Source organism: Chiloscyllium plagiosum, unplaced genomic scaffold (genome assembly GCF_037043375.1).
Source record: "Chiloscyllium plagiosum isolate Xiang-an unplaced genomic scaffold, Cpla_swu_hap1 HiC_scaffold_29, whole genome shotgun sequence".
Classification (NCBI taxonomy): Eukaryota; Metazoa; Chordata; class Chondrichthyes; order Orectolobiformes; family Hemiscylliidae; genus Chiloscyllium; species Chiloscyllium plagiosum.
Window position 1 is genome coordinate 32,971,266 of NW_028270167.1, and position 16,917 is coordinate 32,988,182.

Genomic DNA, 16,917 nt, shown 5'->3' on the forward strand with positions numbered 1-16,917 from the left:
TCTGCACATGCCAATCAGTGTGCCAATGCTCTGACTTTGGGTTTTACAAGGTGATGCTGCGGAGGTCCTTAAATTAAAAATAAAATTAGAGGGAATATTACAAAAGAGTCAAGGTTATTGGGGTGTGGGAAGACAGACAGGAAAGTGGAGTCAAGCCTATAATCAGATCAGTCATGACCTTACTAAATGGTAGAGCAGCCCCAAGGGGCTAAATGGTCTTGTTCTGTTCCTATTTCTGCTCTTGGGTTAAAAGAATTGTAGAGATGTATGGCACACAAGCAGACACTTCAATTCAACTCGTCCATGCTGACCAGATATCCTAAATGAATCCAATCCAGTTTGCCAGCATTTGGCCCAGAGGCCTCTAAATCTTTCCAGTTCATTTACCCAGCCAGATGCCTTTTAAATGTAATTGTACCAACCTCCTCCACTTCCTCTGTCAGCTCATTCCATACACACACTACCCTCTGCGTGGAAAAAGTTGCTCTTTAAGTTCCTTTTAAATCTTTCCCCTCCCACCGTAACCCTTAGTCCTCGAGATTTGGATTCCCCTACCCTAGAAAAAAAAGACCTTGGCTATCCACCCTACTCATGCCCCACATGATTTTACAAACCACTATAATCTCAACCTCTGCGCTCCAGGGAAAATAGCCCAAGCCTGTTCAGCCTCTCCCTATAGCTCAAACCCTTGACCCTGATGGCATTCTTGTAAACTTTTTCTGCACCCTTTCAAGTCTAACATCTTTCGTATAGCAGGGAGACCAGAATTGAATGCAGTATTCTAAAATTATGGCTTTGGGCCAAGGGGGATATTGGGATTTTATTTGGCATTGTACCTTTCCAGGGATATTATATGGCTTCAGAAGAAGGAATCAGCTCTGATGTGGAATATATCAGAGGCTAGAAGGCCCACTGGATCTTGTCCTGTCTGTCATTATTCACACTTTTGTATCTGAAGAACCTGCAGCATTGCTGTGCCAATCACATCGAAACAGGAATGAGAAAAACATACACTGGTTTTCCCTGGCTGACATTTAGCTGTGAGGTAAACTTTCCACTCCTTAATTCCATCCCTCTCCCTTTATGCACACTGGAAGCAGTTTTGACTTTATCCTCATATCTTGCTGATTAACTTAATCCCCATTACTTTCCTGTACAATGCATTCTAATTAGATCACTGCAAAAAGGCAAAAAAAAGGTTAAAAAACATGAGCAGCAGCAGCCATAGGACAGATTTACATCTCATTAAATTCCTACTTATTATTTCAGAAAATTGCTGATAAAAATGTGCATCTCAATTTGTTGGGGCTAGAAGCTTCATCATCGCATATCTAACATCTCTCTCGTCACCCTGGCTGCGAGCCATTGCCATGGCAACACGCAATAATAGAAACTAATAAATTACAAACGAGACACCCGTCTTGCAATTATCAATCTATAATATGCAGATTCCCTGCTAATTTACCTCACAAGACTAACTGCGGTGAAAAGCACCCAAATATTTTTTTCTCTCAAAAACCAAAAGCTGTTGCCTAAATGGTGGGGAGTTGGGAAGATTTTGGAAATTTACACACAGAACGAAGCAGAATTAAAAACAAGGTATTAATACACCTAAAAAAGATTCCACATCACTGCATGGGTCAGATTTACAACTCTGGATCCAGCAGCAGTACAATCAACCTTAATTTCACAGTCAGGTTCATTTTGTTCACAAGTACAGACAGATACACACTTCATCCAAATTAAGATTCCAGTGTATCAAACTCCTTATCTTCACTCACATTGTATAAAAGGAACAAACTTCTTTTTCTATCTACTCCAAATGCAATCCATTGAGTTCCCTCCCACTGCACAGAAGTCCAAATGCATTAAACTCCCCTTCATTTGTATTTAGTAGTACAAGATAGTGGGAAACTTGAATTATTTCCAGCAGAGACTCCCTGATCTGAATTTTGGGAAGTCACCAAGCAGGTCAGGCATTTCCCCATGGCAAGAGCCATTCAGTCACGCTTGGCATTAAGGAACATATTGCTAAGGTCTGCTGTAGCTTGGCATCAATGATAATCTGGGGCAGATCTCCCAACAGCTGGACAGTACATGACTTCAATAAAAGTAATGCAGCAGAAAGAAAAAGGGAAAAAAAAATACAGATCCATGATCATTCAAGTGCATATTCTTGATCTGATTGCAAAAGGTCTCCCAATTATTCATGGATCATATCATTCAGCTACTAAATGTCAGCAGCGCATTGTTTCATTTCACCTAACAGTAAGAGCTACAAGGCTGATCTTTCACACCGACAGGTTCTCATTATCCAGATTTATAAAAGGTTAAATGTTTGGTGCTGCTTTAAATTATGATCAATTTTGGGAACATCAATTAAATAAATTGTTTTGTTTGTCGAGATTTCGGCAACGTGAAGATGAACCATAACTAGGGGAGTCCTCCGGTAACTGGGGAAATCAGATGATGGCGCTCAGTTGATGAATTGACACAAGAGACCTTGTCGATAGGTCCTTGAAGGGGGCAGGACAGGTAGATAAGTTGGTAAATAAAACATATGGGATGTTTTCCTCATTGTTGGATGAGGTATAGGACACAAAAGCAGGAATGTAATGCTGGCAAAGTCTAAAACAGATTGGGATTTTAAGTTCAGTATTGGTCACCACATTGCAGGAAGGACATAATTACTCTGGAAAGAGTTCTGTGGAGGTTTACAAGAAGGTTGTTACTGCTTGAAAATTGCAGCTGCGTGGCATAACTGGATAGGGCAGGGGTGTTTTCCTTAGAACAGGGGAGGCCGAGGGGTGACTTAATCGATATGTACAATTATGAGAAGCCAGGAAAGACCAGTTTCCCCCAGTAGAGAGCACAATTACCCATGGGCTCTTGTTAAATGTCATTGGCAGAAGGATTAGAGGAAACAAGAGGAAAGTCTTTCCCATTGAGCAGGTGGTCTGGAATTCACTAGTAGAGATTCTTAACCCATTTAAAAGGTACTTGGTTCTGCACCTGAAGCTCTGTTAACTGCAAGGCTATAGACCAGGTGTGTATGGCATCTACATCTGTGGATTGGATTTAATCTTTAATTTCTAGGACAATCCTGAAGAATTAACAGCTGATTGTACAAGATGGTTGTTGCCTTTGTTTATCTAACAAACCAAAAGCGCCTCAAAGCAACTAATTTTATGTGAAACACTGATATTGTACCTGATAAAGTACCATATAAATGCAAGATTAACTTTCTGAAAACTAGTTTATTAGACCTCCAGGACATTTAATTCCCTGGATAGTTAGGACAACTACATAGGGTCCTTTCCTCCTGCTAGCCATTGTAGTGTGTTGCCCATTAAGCTGCCTGTATTAGTGACATAAGCTTCCTGCAGTTCAGCGAACATAGCTCTCCACCACTAAAAATGCGGGATAATAATTAGCTGTACTTGTGTCTCATGATACAAGCAGCAAATCTGAATAGTGTTCTTCTTGTGGTTACCTCCCTGTCACAACATTCTTCTGAAAATGTGCCAATCTCAACACTTTGCAGTAATTAGCCAAACTGCCAGATTTTTTTAATATAGATCAATAAATTCTGTACTGCAATTGTTGCACGTCAATATATATAATTTCAATCAAACAGGCAGACACACAGATATAGACACACAGACAGATAGATGTCGACAACACACACTGACACACAGATATACATTTACATATTGACAGATATACACACAGATATGCTGACAGAAACAGACTTGCAGATGCAAACAGATACAAACGCAGACATACATTGACATATTGACAGACATACGCACACAGAAAAACACACAAACATACACATGCTTGACACACGCCCACAGATGTAAATGCCATACACACAGATGCTGACAGACACAAACGTACTAAAAGAGGTGGGAAAGCAGGCTGTGATGAGGAGATAAAGAGTTTACAGATGGATACTAGTTGGCTAGGAGAATGGGCCAGAATCTGGCAGACAGAGTTTAATGCAGATCCGTGTGAAGTTGTCCATTTTGGTTGGAAAAATAAAAGGACAAATTATTATTTAAGTGGGAAGCACATACAAAGTTTATCAGTGCAGAAGGATCTTGGCATGTTTGTGCATGAACTGCAGAAAGTGGGTTTGCAGGTGCAGCATAGAATGAGAAAGGCATTTGGAATCTTGGCATTTATTGTAAAAGGACTGGATTATAAAAATAAATAAGTGTTGTTACATAAGGCATTGGTGAGACCACATCTGGAGTACTGTATCCAGTTTCCATATCCTGACTTGATGAAGGATGTGGTGATGCTGCAGGCAGTTCAAAGGAGGTTTACGAAAATGACTCCATGGATGAAAGGGCTGACATACAAACAGCGGTTGAATAGCTTGGGCTTGTACTCACTGGAAAATGACAACAGAAAGAACGAGAGAGATCTGACTGAAGTATATAAAATGCTAAAGGAGATTCATAAGGTGGACATTGAATAGATGCTCCCCCTTGTGGGACAGTCTCAAACAAGAGGTCATAGATATAGAGTGAGAGGAGGTCGGTTCAAACCTGAGATGACGAGAAACTATTTCTCCCAGAGGGTTGTGAATCTGTGGAACTCACTGCCTCAGACTGCAGTGGAGGCAGAATCAATCAACAGATTCAAGAAAGAACTAGGTATGTTTCTGATGAAAAGCAGGATAAAGTGCTATGGTGAGAAGGCAGGAGAGTGTAATTTAGACCAGGATAAGATCAGCCATGATCATGTTAAATGGGGAAGCAGGCTGCTGCTTCTAATTCCTATGTTCCTATGTCATTTCAAGCTTCTCACTTTCATTCCTGGTATAGCATAAAACACACACACAGATCAGAATACTTTGCACAGATCACTGTTTAGATTCTCAAGGGCAATAATTCAATATAGTCCCTCAGTTAAGCCTTTTCCTTCAATTCCTTATGGCTGTATAGGCAGGAAAAGTAAGAATTTGTATTTATATACTGCCTTTCATGACCAGAGGGTAAACCAAAAAAAACCTTAAAGACAATAAAGTACCTTTTAGTCTTCAAAGTCTCTGTTCTGCTGTAGGAAACATAGCAGTCAATAAACACACAGTACAAACCAGCTGGTACCATTACAACATTAAAAAGGCATCTGGTTGGGTACATGAACAGGAAGGGCTTAGAAGGGTATTGGCTAAATGCTGGCAAATGGGACTAGATTAATTTAGGATATCTGGTTGGCATGGACAAGTTGGACCGAAGAGTCTGCTTCCATGTTGTACATCTCTATGACTCTATGAATCCAACAGCAGCAATGGGATGATTTAAAGAACATTGCTAAATCAGCTCATCTGATTTGAAGATGTTCTTTAAGGGATGAATGCTCGCAGAAAACTCCCTTGCTCATTTGGAGGGTAGACTAAGGCTCAGTTTAAGGCTTTATCTAAAAAGCAGAACATCTTACAACAAATCACTGAACAGTCAGCTATGAATAAATTGAAAACTGAGCCAAGATCGACTTCTGGCTTCCTCCTTCTTGAAGCTGGCTTTTATAAGTTTAACATACTTTCATTACCCCAGTTTTCATTAGCACTATCTAGCCAACTCTGTCAGATATTAGACAGTAGGTTCACTAAGTGAGTGAATCAGATCTTCTCAAAAGACAAGAAAACTCAGGATCCACAATCCAACATGATTCCTCAGTCATAACTGCACAGTTTCAGCCCAAGTGCTCTGATGTATTAGCAGCAAGCATAAGGCTGTTGTACTGATGATGGCAATGGCTGGGATTTAATTAAAATGCTCATTATACAATCACTAGCAGGAATTATTTGGTTATATCCATGAGAAAAAAAAAGAAGTCCCTCGTTGTTAAATGGTTTTATTATTCCTCATTGCTTTAAGATTATTTTCAGAGATATTGAGAGTAACCAACAGATGTAGTGAGCGCAATGCCCGCAAAGAATCACCCTGCAAATGGTGAGAGACATTGTAGACCTGCACCCACCCTATTAGTGGTGCAAAAACATTTGCAAACTACGTAAAATATTAAAATGGTCCAGTAATGTAAAGAGAAATAGACATAGTGGTTCAAAAGGTCAGAGATGCAACAGTTTTATGCAGATATAGAATTAGGAACTGGTGGTGGGTGTGGGTGTGTGTGTGTGTGTGTGTGTGTGTCTGTGTGTGTGTGTGTGAGAGAGAGAGAGAGAGAGAGAATGTATTGGAAATAGAGGTGTACATTTGTGATTGGATGAAATAAATCAAGCAGATTCTAATCATCAATATTGCAACTTTGTACTCATTGATGCACTCAGCAGCAATTATTTTAAATCTGATGATTTTCAGATCTTGTTGTCATAGTGCAGAAACATAAGCATTTAAGAAACAAGAACAGTGGTTGGACATTGGTCCTTTGAGCTTGCTCCATTATTCAGTATAATCATGGCTTATCTTGTCCCTTGATTCCACCTTCCTTCACTCCCCGCATTTCTTAATACCCTCAACATTCAGAAATCTGTCAACTCCATTTTGAATATATTCCAGAGCCTCACCATCCTTAGACATTGGGGGAGAGAGCTCTAAAGATTCGGTCCTGAGTGATGCGATCTCTCCCCTTCTCAGTTTTAAATGGCCACCCATTTTATATTGTGGTTCAAAGTTCCCTTCAGGGGTAGGCGCTTGTATGGATGCAGCCATGTACTAATGTCAGCACCCCCACCACCCCAGATCGTGGGGGGACAGCACTTCAGGGCCCAATAACTGGGATTGAGGCATTAAGGGTCCCATTGAGCTCTGGAGGGGGTTAAGGCCTCTGCGTATGGGATGGTGGTCTGGTGTAGGGTTGGGTGCACTGGATAAACAAAGTGCACACAATAAAGAAAATTTAGAGTCGTCACTATTGTGACTGCTAACTCTAAACTCTCCAATCATGGAAAATATTCTTCCCTTACGTAACTCTTCAAGACCATCATGCGTTTTCTATCAATGAGGTAATTTTCAGTCTACTATATACAGAATATAGGTCCAGTCTCTTTGTCTCATTTTGTTACATTGTCTCTCTTTACATTCCCTCAGAAGTCTGCTTTTCCTTAGGTAAAGAGACCAAAACTATGTACAACACTCCAGGTCAAATCCAATCCCTCAACGATCACAGCTAACATACATTATTCATAATGCCTTGCTATACCTGTATGTTAACTTCTTGTGATTTCTATATAATGGTACACAAGTGTCTGTGAATACAAACACTTTTCATTTTCTGACTATTTGAAAAATATTTTTCATGGTATTCTGCTGTTACAGGAGAACATTCATGTCTCCACATGTTCTTGCCTACTTTCTTCAGTTGCTTTTATCCCTTTGCAGTGTCTGCTTTTTCCTCACAGTTTACTTTTCCATCAATTTTTGAATTATCAACCAAAGCAGGCATTAGGCCCCCACATCTAGGTTGCTGTTATAGATTGTAAGTAGCTAAGGTCTAAGCACTAATCACTATGAGTTGCAGTCTGCTTTCTCCAAAAAGACCCATTTGTTCCTACTGTGTCATTTCTATCTGTTCATCAATTCGCAATCCATTATCTACAATCCCAGGAGCCATGTTTTTGTGGCAACCTTTCAAATGCGTTCTGGAAATCAAACTGCCTTAACTCCACTGGTCCATCTTTATCTACTCTGTTAGCTACAAGCTAAAAAAACAAGAACATGGTAACTAAGAACTGCCTCTGGTGAAATCATGTTGACACTGCCCAGTCCTGTTGTGATTTTTTTCAGTGCACTGTCACCATAATTCCAATCATAATTCTCGTGCGATCTTGATAACTGATGTTAGGCTAGCCATCCTGCAGTTCCTTCTTTGCTCTCTCTCCATTCTTGAATCACCATGTTGCATTAGTTATTGTCCAACCTCCATTGGAATCATTCCAGATCTTGGAAAACTCTTGGGAGATCAAAACCAACTTCTTCCACTCCTTCTGTCACCATCACTTTCAAAGCCCTAAAATGCAGACTGGAAGAGCAGCGAATTTATCATGCATTTCTCCTTTGCTATTATTTTGTAATATAAATATCCACATGTTTCTTATGTTCACTGGAACCATGATTTCTCACAATTTCTGGATTTTTAAAAAATGTAGTCAATACAAACTATTTTATTTGGCATGATGGTTCAGAGGTTAGCACTTCTGCCTCATAGTGCCAGGCACCCGGGCTAGATTTCATCCTCAGGTGGCTGTCTGTGTAGAGTTTGTACATTCTCTTCATATCTGCATGTGTTCCCTCTGGGTGCTCCAGTTTCCCTCCACAGTGCAAAGATCTGCAGGTTAGGTGAATTGGCCACTGGAAACTCATGGTTACAGGGAAAGGGTAGAGGGTGTGTTTGAGTGGAATGCTCTTCGGAGGGTTGGTGTGGACTTGATGGGCTGAATGGCTGCTTTCACACTGTGGGGATTCTATGATTTGATTCAATGATTTAAAATCTGTCATTTCCTTATTGCCAGTTATAATTTCTCCTTCTACTGTCTCCAAGGGATCAAGCTTTACTTTCACTAGTCCCTCTCTTAACACAATGTACTAAAGCTCTTATAATTTATTTTTATACTTCTTGTTAGTTTAATCTCATATTCTGATTTCCTTTCTTCAGAACTGTAAGCTGTTCTGAAAAAGGGTCAATGTTTTTTCTCCACAGATGCTGCTAGGCCTGCTGAGTTTCTCCAGCAATTTAAGTTTTTATTTCTGATTTCCAATACCTGCAGTTCTTTTTGTTCTCTAATTTAAACTCTTTTTCAACTTACTGATCAACCTTTGATGATTTTTCAAAGGATCTCAAGCCTTCGTCACTTTTTTTTGCAGTGTTATAGGACACAAGTTGGAAGCCCACACAACAGCTAGGGACCAAAGCAGCTGGACAGCATGGACATGGATCCTTCAGTTCAACTTGTCGGCACTGACCAGATTTCCTAACCTAATCTAGTCTCATTTGCCAGCACTTCGCCGATATTCCTCTAAACCCTTCATTCATATGCCCATCCAGACGCCTTTTAAATGTTGTAATTGTACCAGTCTTCACTACTTCCTCTAATTGCTCATTCCATATATGCACCAACCCTTTGCCTGAAACTGTTGTCCCTTAGGTCCCTTTTAAATCTTTCCCCTCTCACCCTAAACCTATGCTCTCTAGTTCTGGACTCACCCACCCAAGGGAGAAGACCTGGTCTATTTACTGGATGTGCAGCTTTCTGTCCATTCATGACCCATTCTCTTATTTCTACCCAAATTGCTACCCTGCCCTGGTTTTTAATGTATCATTTTTGAATTTACCCTCTCCTGAATCCTCCCACTCCACTATCTATCCCACAATATAGTTATTACATACCTACCACCCTTGTTAGTAAAGTCACAAGAATACTTGGTCTGAGCCCAGTTAAGGTGCAGTCTCTCCCAACTAAGCAACTTCATCTTTCTCCAGTGTTCATGCCAATACCACATGTATAGAAACTCTTATCTCTCATGCCAATACATTGAACCTCTCATCTGTTCATGCCTAATTCAATCTCCCCAGGGCTCAGGAAAACATGCCAAATCCTCAATGAGTACCAATCACATTTCCCTCTTAATCAGGAAGGATATATTTAGACTTTCCTTTAAAATTGAGTATTCTTGCATGTTAGAACACGCCACTTTTGTATGTCAGTCTGCCAATCTTCATCCAAAACTCAGATCATGAGGCAACTTGATCATTGTTTTTTTCCATAACCCTACCTGCACTGGCAGGGCGTGGGACACTGCTGTTGGAGAATACGGGCCTCCCAGGTCATTCCTCAGCAGGTTGTCGCTGTGCATCTTCGTCTTGAGGCACGTGATGTAGCGGTTACAGAAGTCTTTGCAAAGTTCATTGACCTTCTCCAACTCCAGCAGGTGGATTCGCAGAACCTGAATAGCTTTTACCATCTGTGTGCATGTGTGAGAGAGAATGAGAGAGAGAGAGAGAGAGAAAAGAGAGATCATCAATCTAGTCAGCTTCAGCACAGTCCATCCTTATTACAAGATGGGCGAGTTCACACAAAATAAGGTCCTTCACCACACTGAGAGGCCATTTTCTGACAAAAACTCAGATTACATCACTGCTTGTCCTTCCTCCAATAAATTTTGTACAGGGTGACACCACTATGATTTGCTGATATTCAGTGACAACACTTCAAAACTTTATGCTCAGCATTCTGGCTCGAGAAATGCAAAATCAGCTCTGTTTAACATTCAGAATTCTGCAGGAAGAAGTATTTACGCAATAACAACAACAACAATCAATTTTATTTACATAGTACCTTTAACATAGGAAAAGGCCTCAATGGTGGAAGTATCAAAATGGGAATTCACAAGGTGTCAGAACTGGGAGACGTGCAGTGATCTGAACAGGAAGACCACAGTGGGACTTAAAAACAAGGATATGCATTTTAAAAACAGAGTTGTTCGATTTAGTGCCAATATAGACCAGCAAGCAGTGCAACGTTAGTGAACACGTTGTGAATGAATATGATTACAGCATCTAATGAAATTACACAAACTTAAATGTACACCACCTTTTGGAATAAAGAGTCATATTGACCAGAGCTAATCCCTCACCTTCCATTTCAATTACCAATTAGTTGTTCTCAACAAGACAATGAAATTAGTTTCAGTGAAGGGAAAGTCAATCAATCAGTTCATCTTTTTCACCTCTATCCTCAATCACTACCGGATGAGAATGGGCAAGCATGTGCATATTGTGTACACTTATGTGTGTATTTGCATGCACCTGACTCCTAGGTAGATCCAGGTGTTGAGGGGCCCAGTGAGCAAATCCCCTCCCAACTTTAGCTATTCTGCCACAGTTAGAATAACCTCCAGTGAGTTCTGCAATGTAAGGTAATGAACTGTCGTTAATCTCTATGGCAAATCATGTTAAAAGGGACTATAGTAGGACATGCGTCATAGGAGCATGCATCTATCTGGCGTCTTATTGTTCTTTTGTTATCTTGCCAAATTAGTCTCCATTTGTTCTTCTCATCTCCCAAGTGCTAATTATATGGTTTTCTGTGCATCTTGCATCGGAAAAGGACTTGAAAAGCTGTAAAAAAAATTGAAATGCTGATAATAATTATTGCCCTCTCAGTTTCAATTTCTCTTTCCCAGGAGTTCAGAAATGACCAAATTGTAATCTTTCCTCCTATTATCAACAAGCTTTTACATTTCTACCTTATCACTGGTTCAATATTATTACCCAATCAACCACAACCTCTCTCTATTCTTCTGAAATTGTGTTGGGTGCTGTAATGTTTTCCAATCTGAGTTGTGCTGATAACTCTATACTTGTAGAACCAGAAAATTATCACACACAAGGAGAACCATTATCATATTGTATCTGTATTGGCCAATATAGCGCTGTCTAGCCTAATCCCACTTTCTAACTCTTGGATGGTAGTTTCAAAGGGTTAAAGTAATTCTAGGACATCTCCGCACATTTTTTAAACAGAATCAAAGTTTCTCTATCACTAACTTTTCAGTCAGTGAGTTCAAGACCCCATCACTCACTGTGTGAAAAAAAGCACTTCTTCATTCCCTCAAATCCTGCTACTTTTAAATTTATGCCTCTTAATTATTGACGTCTCTACTAAATGACACTTCTGTCCACTCTGTCTAGACCCTGCAGAGGCGTATACACCTCAATGAAATATACCCATCATCCTTCCCTATTTCAAGAAAAACAACTCCATTCAATCTTTCCTCATAGTTAATATTCTCCATTCCTGGCCACATCCTCTGCACTGGCCAGAACTGTCTGCAGTACTCCAGCTGAATTTAGTTGCCATTTGTTAGCTGCTGTGAAGTGGTCGTCTGGTGGACCTTCTCCCCAACTTGCTTCTAGCCAATGTTCTTATAACTGAGAGGTGTCCTTGACCATATCAGTGAACCCTGAGCTAACAACGTGGTATAGGGATGACCGGGTTAGGTTGGCTTCTCCTTTCTCTGGGTTTACACAACAATCGGAGGACTTTCAAGGTCATCATTTTGCTAGTACAAGCCCAATAATGGCAGTTACTGATTTACAACTTCCCAAGATAGGATCCAGTATTATAACCATGACAATACTACACACTGGTGTCCCACACTCCAACCCTTTAATAAAGTTTCTTCACCAAAAAATGTAAAGTCTTTTAAGACATTGGATTGGTTAATTCATTTTTCAGAAAAAAATGAAATTGCATTTATATAGTTTCTAGCATGACCGCAGGATGTTCCAACCATTGCAGGAACCTTTTGATTTGCAGTCACTGTTGTAATGCAGGGGAACATAGCTTTCATTTTGCACATGGTAAGTTTCAAGAATCAGTCATGTAAAAATGGATGATGGTTGAGGGATAAATAATGGCCAAGTTTATTTGAGCAGACCATTTGATTTAATGCCTCATTTGAAAAAGGGGGACCTCCAACACTAGGGGAGGCTGGCTAGCTTAGTTGGTGAGATGGTTAGTATGTAAATCACAATAACGCCAACAGTGTGGGTTTGATTCCTTCTGGCTGCAGTAGACTTGGCACCCATCTCCTCACTTTGTACCTCAGAGTGAGGATGTGGGCATCTGGGAGGTAGGAGAAAATGGCTGAAGGACATGCACAAAATGGCTTCTGCGTTGCTAAATTAAGTTGCACTGAACCAGACAGAAACATGAAACCGCAGACTGATCAAACTTGATAAAAATACAGAAATAACAGTTTAATTCTAACCACAAGGCAGGACAAAGACGATTCTAAGAACAGGTTGTTATCAAGAAATCATGAGAGGATGAGACAGTATGCAGGAGTGCTTTATGCTATTTCATTGGTTATTACGAAGAGATCATGCTCCATGCCTGCCTATGAACGCTATGCAAACTCTGTATGGGGGTCAGATTCTTTTGGCAGTGCAGAAGTACTCATACTTATGGGCTGGTCAAAGTCTACTGACCCGGCCATATCAAGAATAAATGATTGCTTGTGTGATTGACAAAGACTTTTTTTACAGGTGTATTTATTGACCGATTACGGAACTGAGAGACCCCCTCCGGGGAGTTAAGATCTTCAAGAGTGACAAAAACTATCAAGAAGAGAGCTCAGGATAAAGAATCAACAGACACCAAGCCAAAGACCTGCATTTGGCAAGAGCACATAGGAATGAACTGCACCCTAACAATGCACCACATACTCAGTGCTGCACTGAAGAATAAGTCTGGATTCTGTCTTCAAATCTCTGGAGGAGAACTAAACTTTCCAACTTTTGGGGGAAGAGCAATAGCTGGCAGTTTCACTCACGTTTCGCAAGTCAAAGCAATGCATCTATCAGGGACTGATATAAATCCCTCATGAACAAATCTTTTTTTTTAAAACAAGGTGTGCAATGGTATTTTAATGAGTTAATTGCAGAGTATCTCTGTCCAGGGATTATACTTGATTTGGGTCCCAGACACGAATATCTGTGCATTCCTAGTAATAAAACTCTAATAGTTGATCCCTACCAGACAATGTAGACAAGAGAGACTGAGCAAGGAGCTTTGGATCAAATTCCCTTTCCAGTAAAGCAGAGATCAAACATAGCTCCAAAGCTTCAACCCAAGAGAGAAAAAGGAGCTTGTTGTTTAAGTCACTGTACAAGGGCATGGGGGAGGGAATAGTTAATAAATATGCCAATTACTGCAGCTCATTTGCACAGAGACTCTCATTTACTGCCCTGCTGCAGTATATCTGCTCTGATAAAGACCTACAGTTGGGTGTAAAAATTGAACGGGTCATAAAAAATACAGATGCAAAATTAATTGACTTCACAGCGCTTTCTGGCTGATTTGGCGGATAATGATGAATTCTGACCTTTTCTAATTACTTTGTGAACGTACAGGCCCGTGGAAAACTCAAGCAATTATGAAATATGACAGGCTGTGCAAACCATTGCACAAACGTTACCGACTGCCAGGTCCCTTTAATGGTACAGCATTCACCGTTCTCCCCACCTCAGCACCCTATCAGTGGCTTCTGTATCTTGGCACCTACCCAGTCTTGAGCCGAGCGTCACATTCAAAGAAACTACCAAATCCAAATCACACAACAGGGACACTTGTAGGTGATGGTGTTTCCAAAGTTGCTTGTGGGTCAAGAGGAGAGAGAGTGCTTCCATTTGGGGTTCCTAGTTTAACTGCAGTGATCGTCCACTAATGATCCTGTCATCTAATCTTCAGCACCTACTGCGGCCAGCTAACCTGCCCATGATCAAATCTTCAGCAGCCCTGTCCCCATGATTGGAGGATTCCACCCTATGGAGAAGGGGTGACAGGGTAGATGCAGGGAACATTTTTACCCTGGTTGTGGATTTTAAAACCAGAGCACACAAATTCAAAGTGTTGGGGAAAGCAATTAACACCGAGGTGATGAGATTTTTTTTAAAACTCAGAATCTTTGAATTTTTTTTTCTACCCCAGAGGGCTGCGGAAGTTGTGTCATTGAGTATAAATTAGACATTAACAGAATTCAAAAATGCCAATGATGTAATGCAGTATGGGGATAGTGTGGGAAAAAAGGCACTGAAATGGATGATCAGTCATGATAGTATTGAATGGCACAGCAGGCACCACCCGCTGAATGGACTACCCCATGCTCCTATGACCCTCCCCCCATAACTCTGACCAGATCTTCAGCCCATTTTGTGATGTGAGGCCAACTCATAATTTTCCCGGAGCTATCTCTTCCCCTTCCCGTTGGTGTTTTCTCTGGCCCTACTTTGCAGCTATCTTTTATCAGCCATTCCACCTGACAGCTGGCTAACCTCCCAGCCAAGGCAGCTACTGGCTGAGTGACAGATAAGATGTTCGGATGGGCCCTGCCATTAAGCTCAGCAGTAGCTCAGATTCTCCACCCACCTGACTTCCTGACAGGCTAACAACTGCTCCTATTGGGACCAAATTCAGAACTTTCCGAACCCTAAAAAATTTGATTAAGCTGCATAAATGGAGAAAGTGGATTTGGTTCTGTATTTCCAGCATGGATGAGGTATAGGGTAATCTGGTGGGAACGTCAATCTTCTGAGGTAAATGTAATTGTTTGAATTGGGAGTGAATTTGTTAAAGGGTGATTGTTTGGAGTTGAACAGCAGATTGAACTATTTTTAAAAATCCTAGGGAATTGTATTGACTGACTGGACTCCCTTACTACATTGTTCATTCAACATAACAACATTACTGGTTCGATATCCTAACTCTTCTGTTTCTTTTTCTGTCCCATGCAGCTTCTCCCCCACCCCTGTCACAAACACACGTAGCACTGACACTGCCCGAAGCCACATTTTTTCATGTTGCCACGCTTTCCTTTCAAAGCAGCTAACAGATAATTAAATGTTACATCAACCCTTTGGGCCTCATTAATATTCATAAAGCAAAATTGTAATGGTGCTGACGAGAAGCATCAGCCAATGAAAGCACAGTCACCTGTTTAGGAAGTCTCCAATTTAAAGACAGCTTAAATCATGCACTTATGGTCACAACCTTAGAATGTATTTCAATAAAGAAACTGCCAATCAACCTCTCTGTTTACCATTTGTGCAATAATCTACGGTTAACACCCTAGGATCACAGCTAATATCACTGCCAGAAGTGAGCAACCATCAGTGTCATTGCCGATGGGATCAAAACCATGGCCTACAAGTCCCGGCTTCGAGATCTAGGTGCTCAGTACTCAGAGCTCATCGGCTCTGATTTTTTTCTTTACTGGCACCCACCAGCTAAAAGGAGGGGGTTCAGTCACAGGAGACGGGAAGTTGGTAGATTCCAGGCCCCTGCCTTTGCGATAGACCAATCATATGACAGAATGGCAATTTTGGCTCCTTTGCTGTTCGGAAATAGGACCAAACTAAACAAGCAACTTTGGTCATTCATCTACCCACAAATCTCCATGGATCAGGCTATTTTAAACAAAATCTTTGAGCTGAAGGAGTTGATGGTAATCTCCAGAAGGTGGGAGAACTGCTCAATTAACAGGAATGTACTTCCTGTTACTCTCTCGGCACTGAAATCATATTAGAAACTGCACTCGGATAAAAACAAAGTGTTGGGGAAATTGTTCTGCCAAAGAATCATAGTGGACATAAAACATTAACTGTTTCACTCTCCGCAGATGACTGCGAAGGTTCTTCAGTAACTTGTGTTTTAATTTCTGACCGTCCACAGTAGCTTGTTTTTACTTCAGAAACTGTATTGTCTGCATGATAGCTCCAACCAGTACTCACTCTTTCTCCTAATTAGCATGTTCATAGCTGAATCGGTGAGGGGAAATGAAATAAAAGCAGTCAAGAATAGATTTTCTGATTATCAATGCTAATCCTTTTGGTAAAGTGCATTAGTATGGAGACTCAGTGGGAATAGATTCAGGCTTGTACTGACCCTTCTAGAGTAAATAATTGCCACTGCCTCACTGTCTAAAGTTGCCATAAGAAAAATAAATAACCACTGGGCCAAAATAATAGACACTACACCCCAGCAAGGAGTCAATATCTTACACAAGAGAAAAATTAAGCTAGGCTGGGAGAAAGAGATATTAACTTTGCAGACAAATGTGAACATTCAAACACAATAATGAGTAATTACAGAGGCTGACCCTAGATCTGAACCAGGTAGACAACAGAGAAATAGGTCTTTAACTATCTTGACTTTGCAGCACTTTAGTGGGGTATCCAAGTCAAGTTACACAACTATAAACTCTATCTTTCAATATAACGCATAAAATGCAATAGACATCCCATCATTGGTGCTTGGCTAGCACCATCTGGCAAGTGATGTTCTGCCTCTGATGTAATTCAAAAAGAGGCTGAAGAAAACGATTGCATTGAAAGAACTTAAATATATTTCTAATGGAGAATTTGGTCACAGCGATTAATTTT

General features: G+C 40.6%; 1 protein-coding gene across 18 annotated transcripts in view; it reads right to left on the bottom strand.

Annotated features, from left to right (window-relative positions):
- The window catches only part of pknox2 (pbx/knotted 1 homeobox 2), a 479,880-nt gene that overhangs the window by 73,207 nt on the left and 389,756 nt on the right, over positions 1-16,917 (bottom strand). For all 18 annotated transcript variants that reach the window (XM_087976466.1, XM_087976462.1, XM_087976460.1 and 15 more), the window contains one exon: positions 9,747-9,935. In XM_087976466.1, coding sequence (XP_087832592.1) covers positions 9,747-9,935 — 189 coding nt within the window. The remainder of the gene's footprint in view (positions 1-9,746; positions 9,936-16,917) is intronic.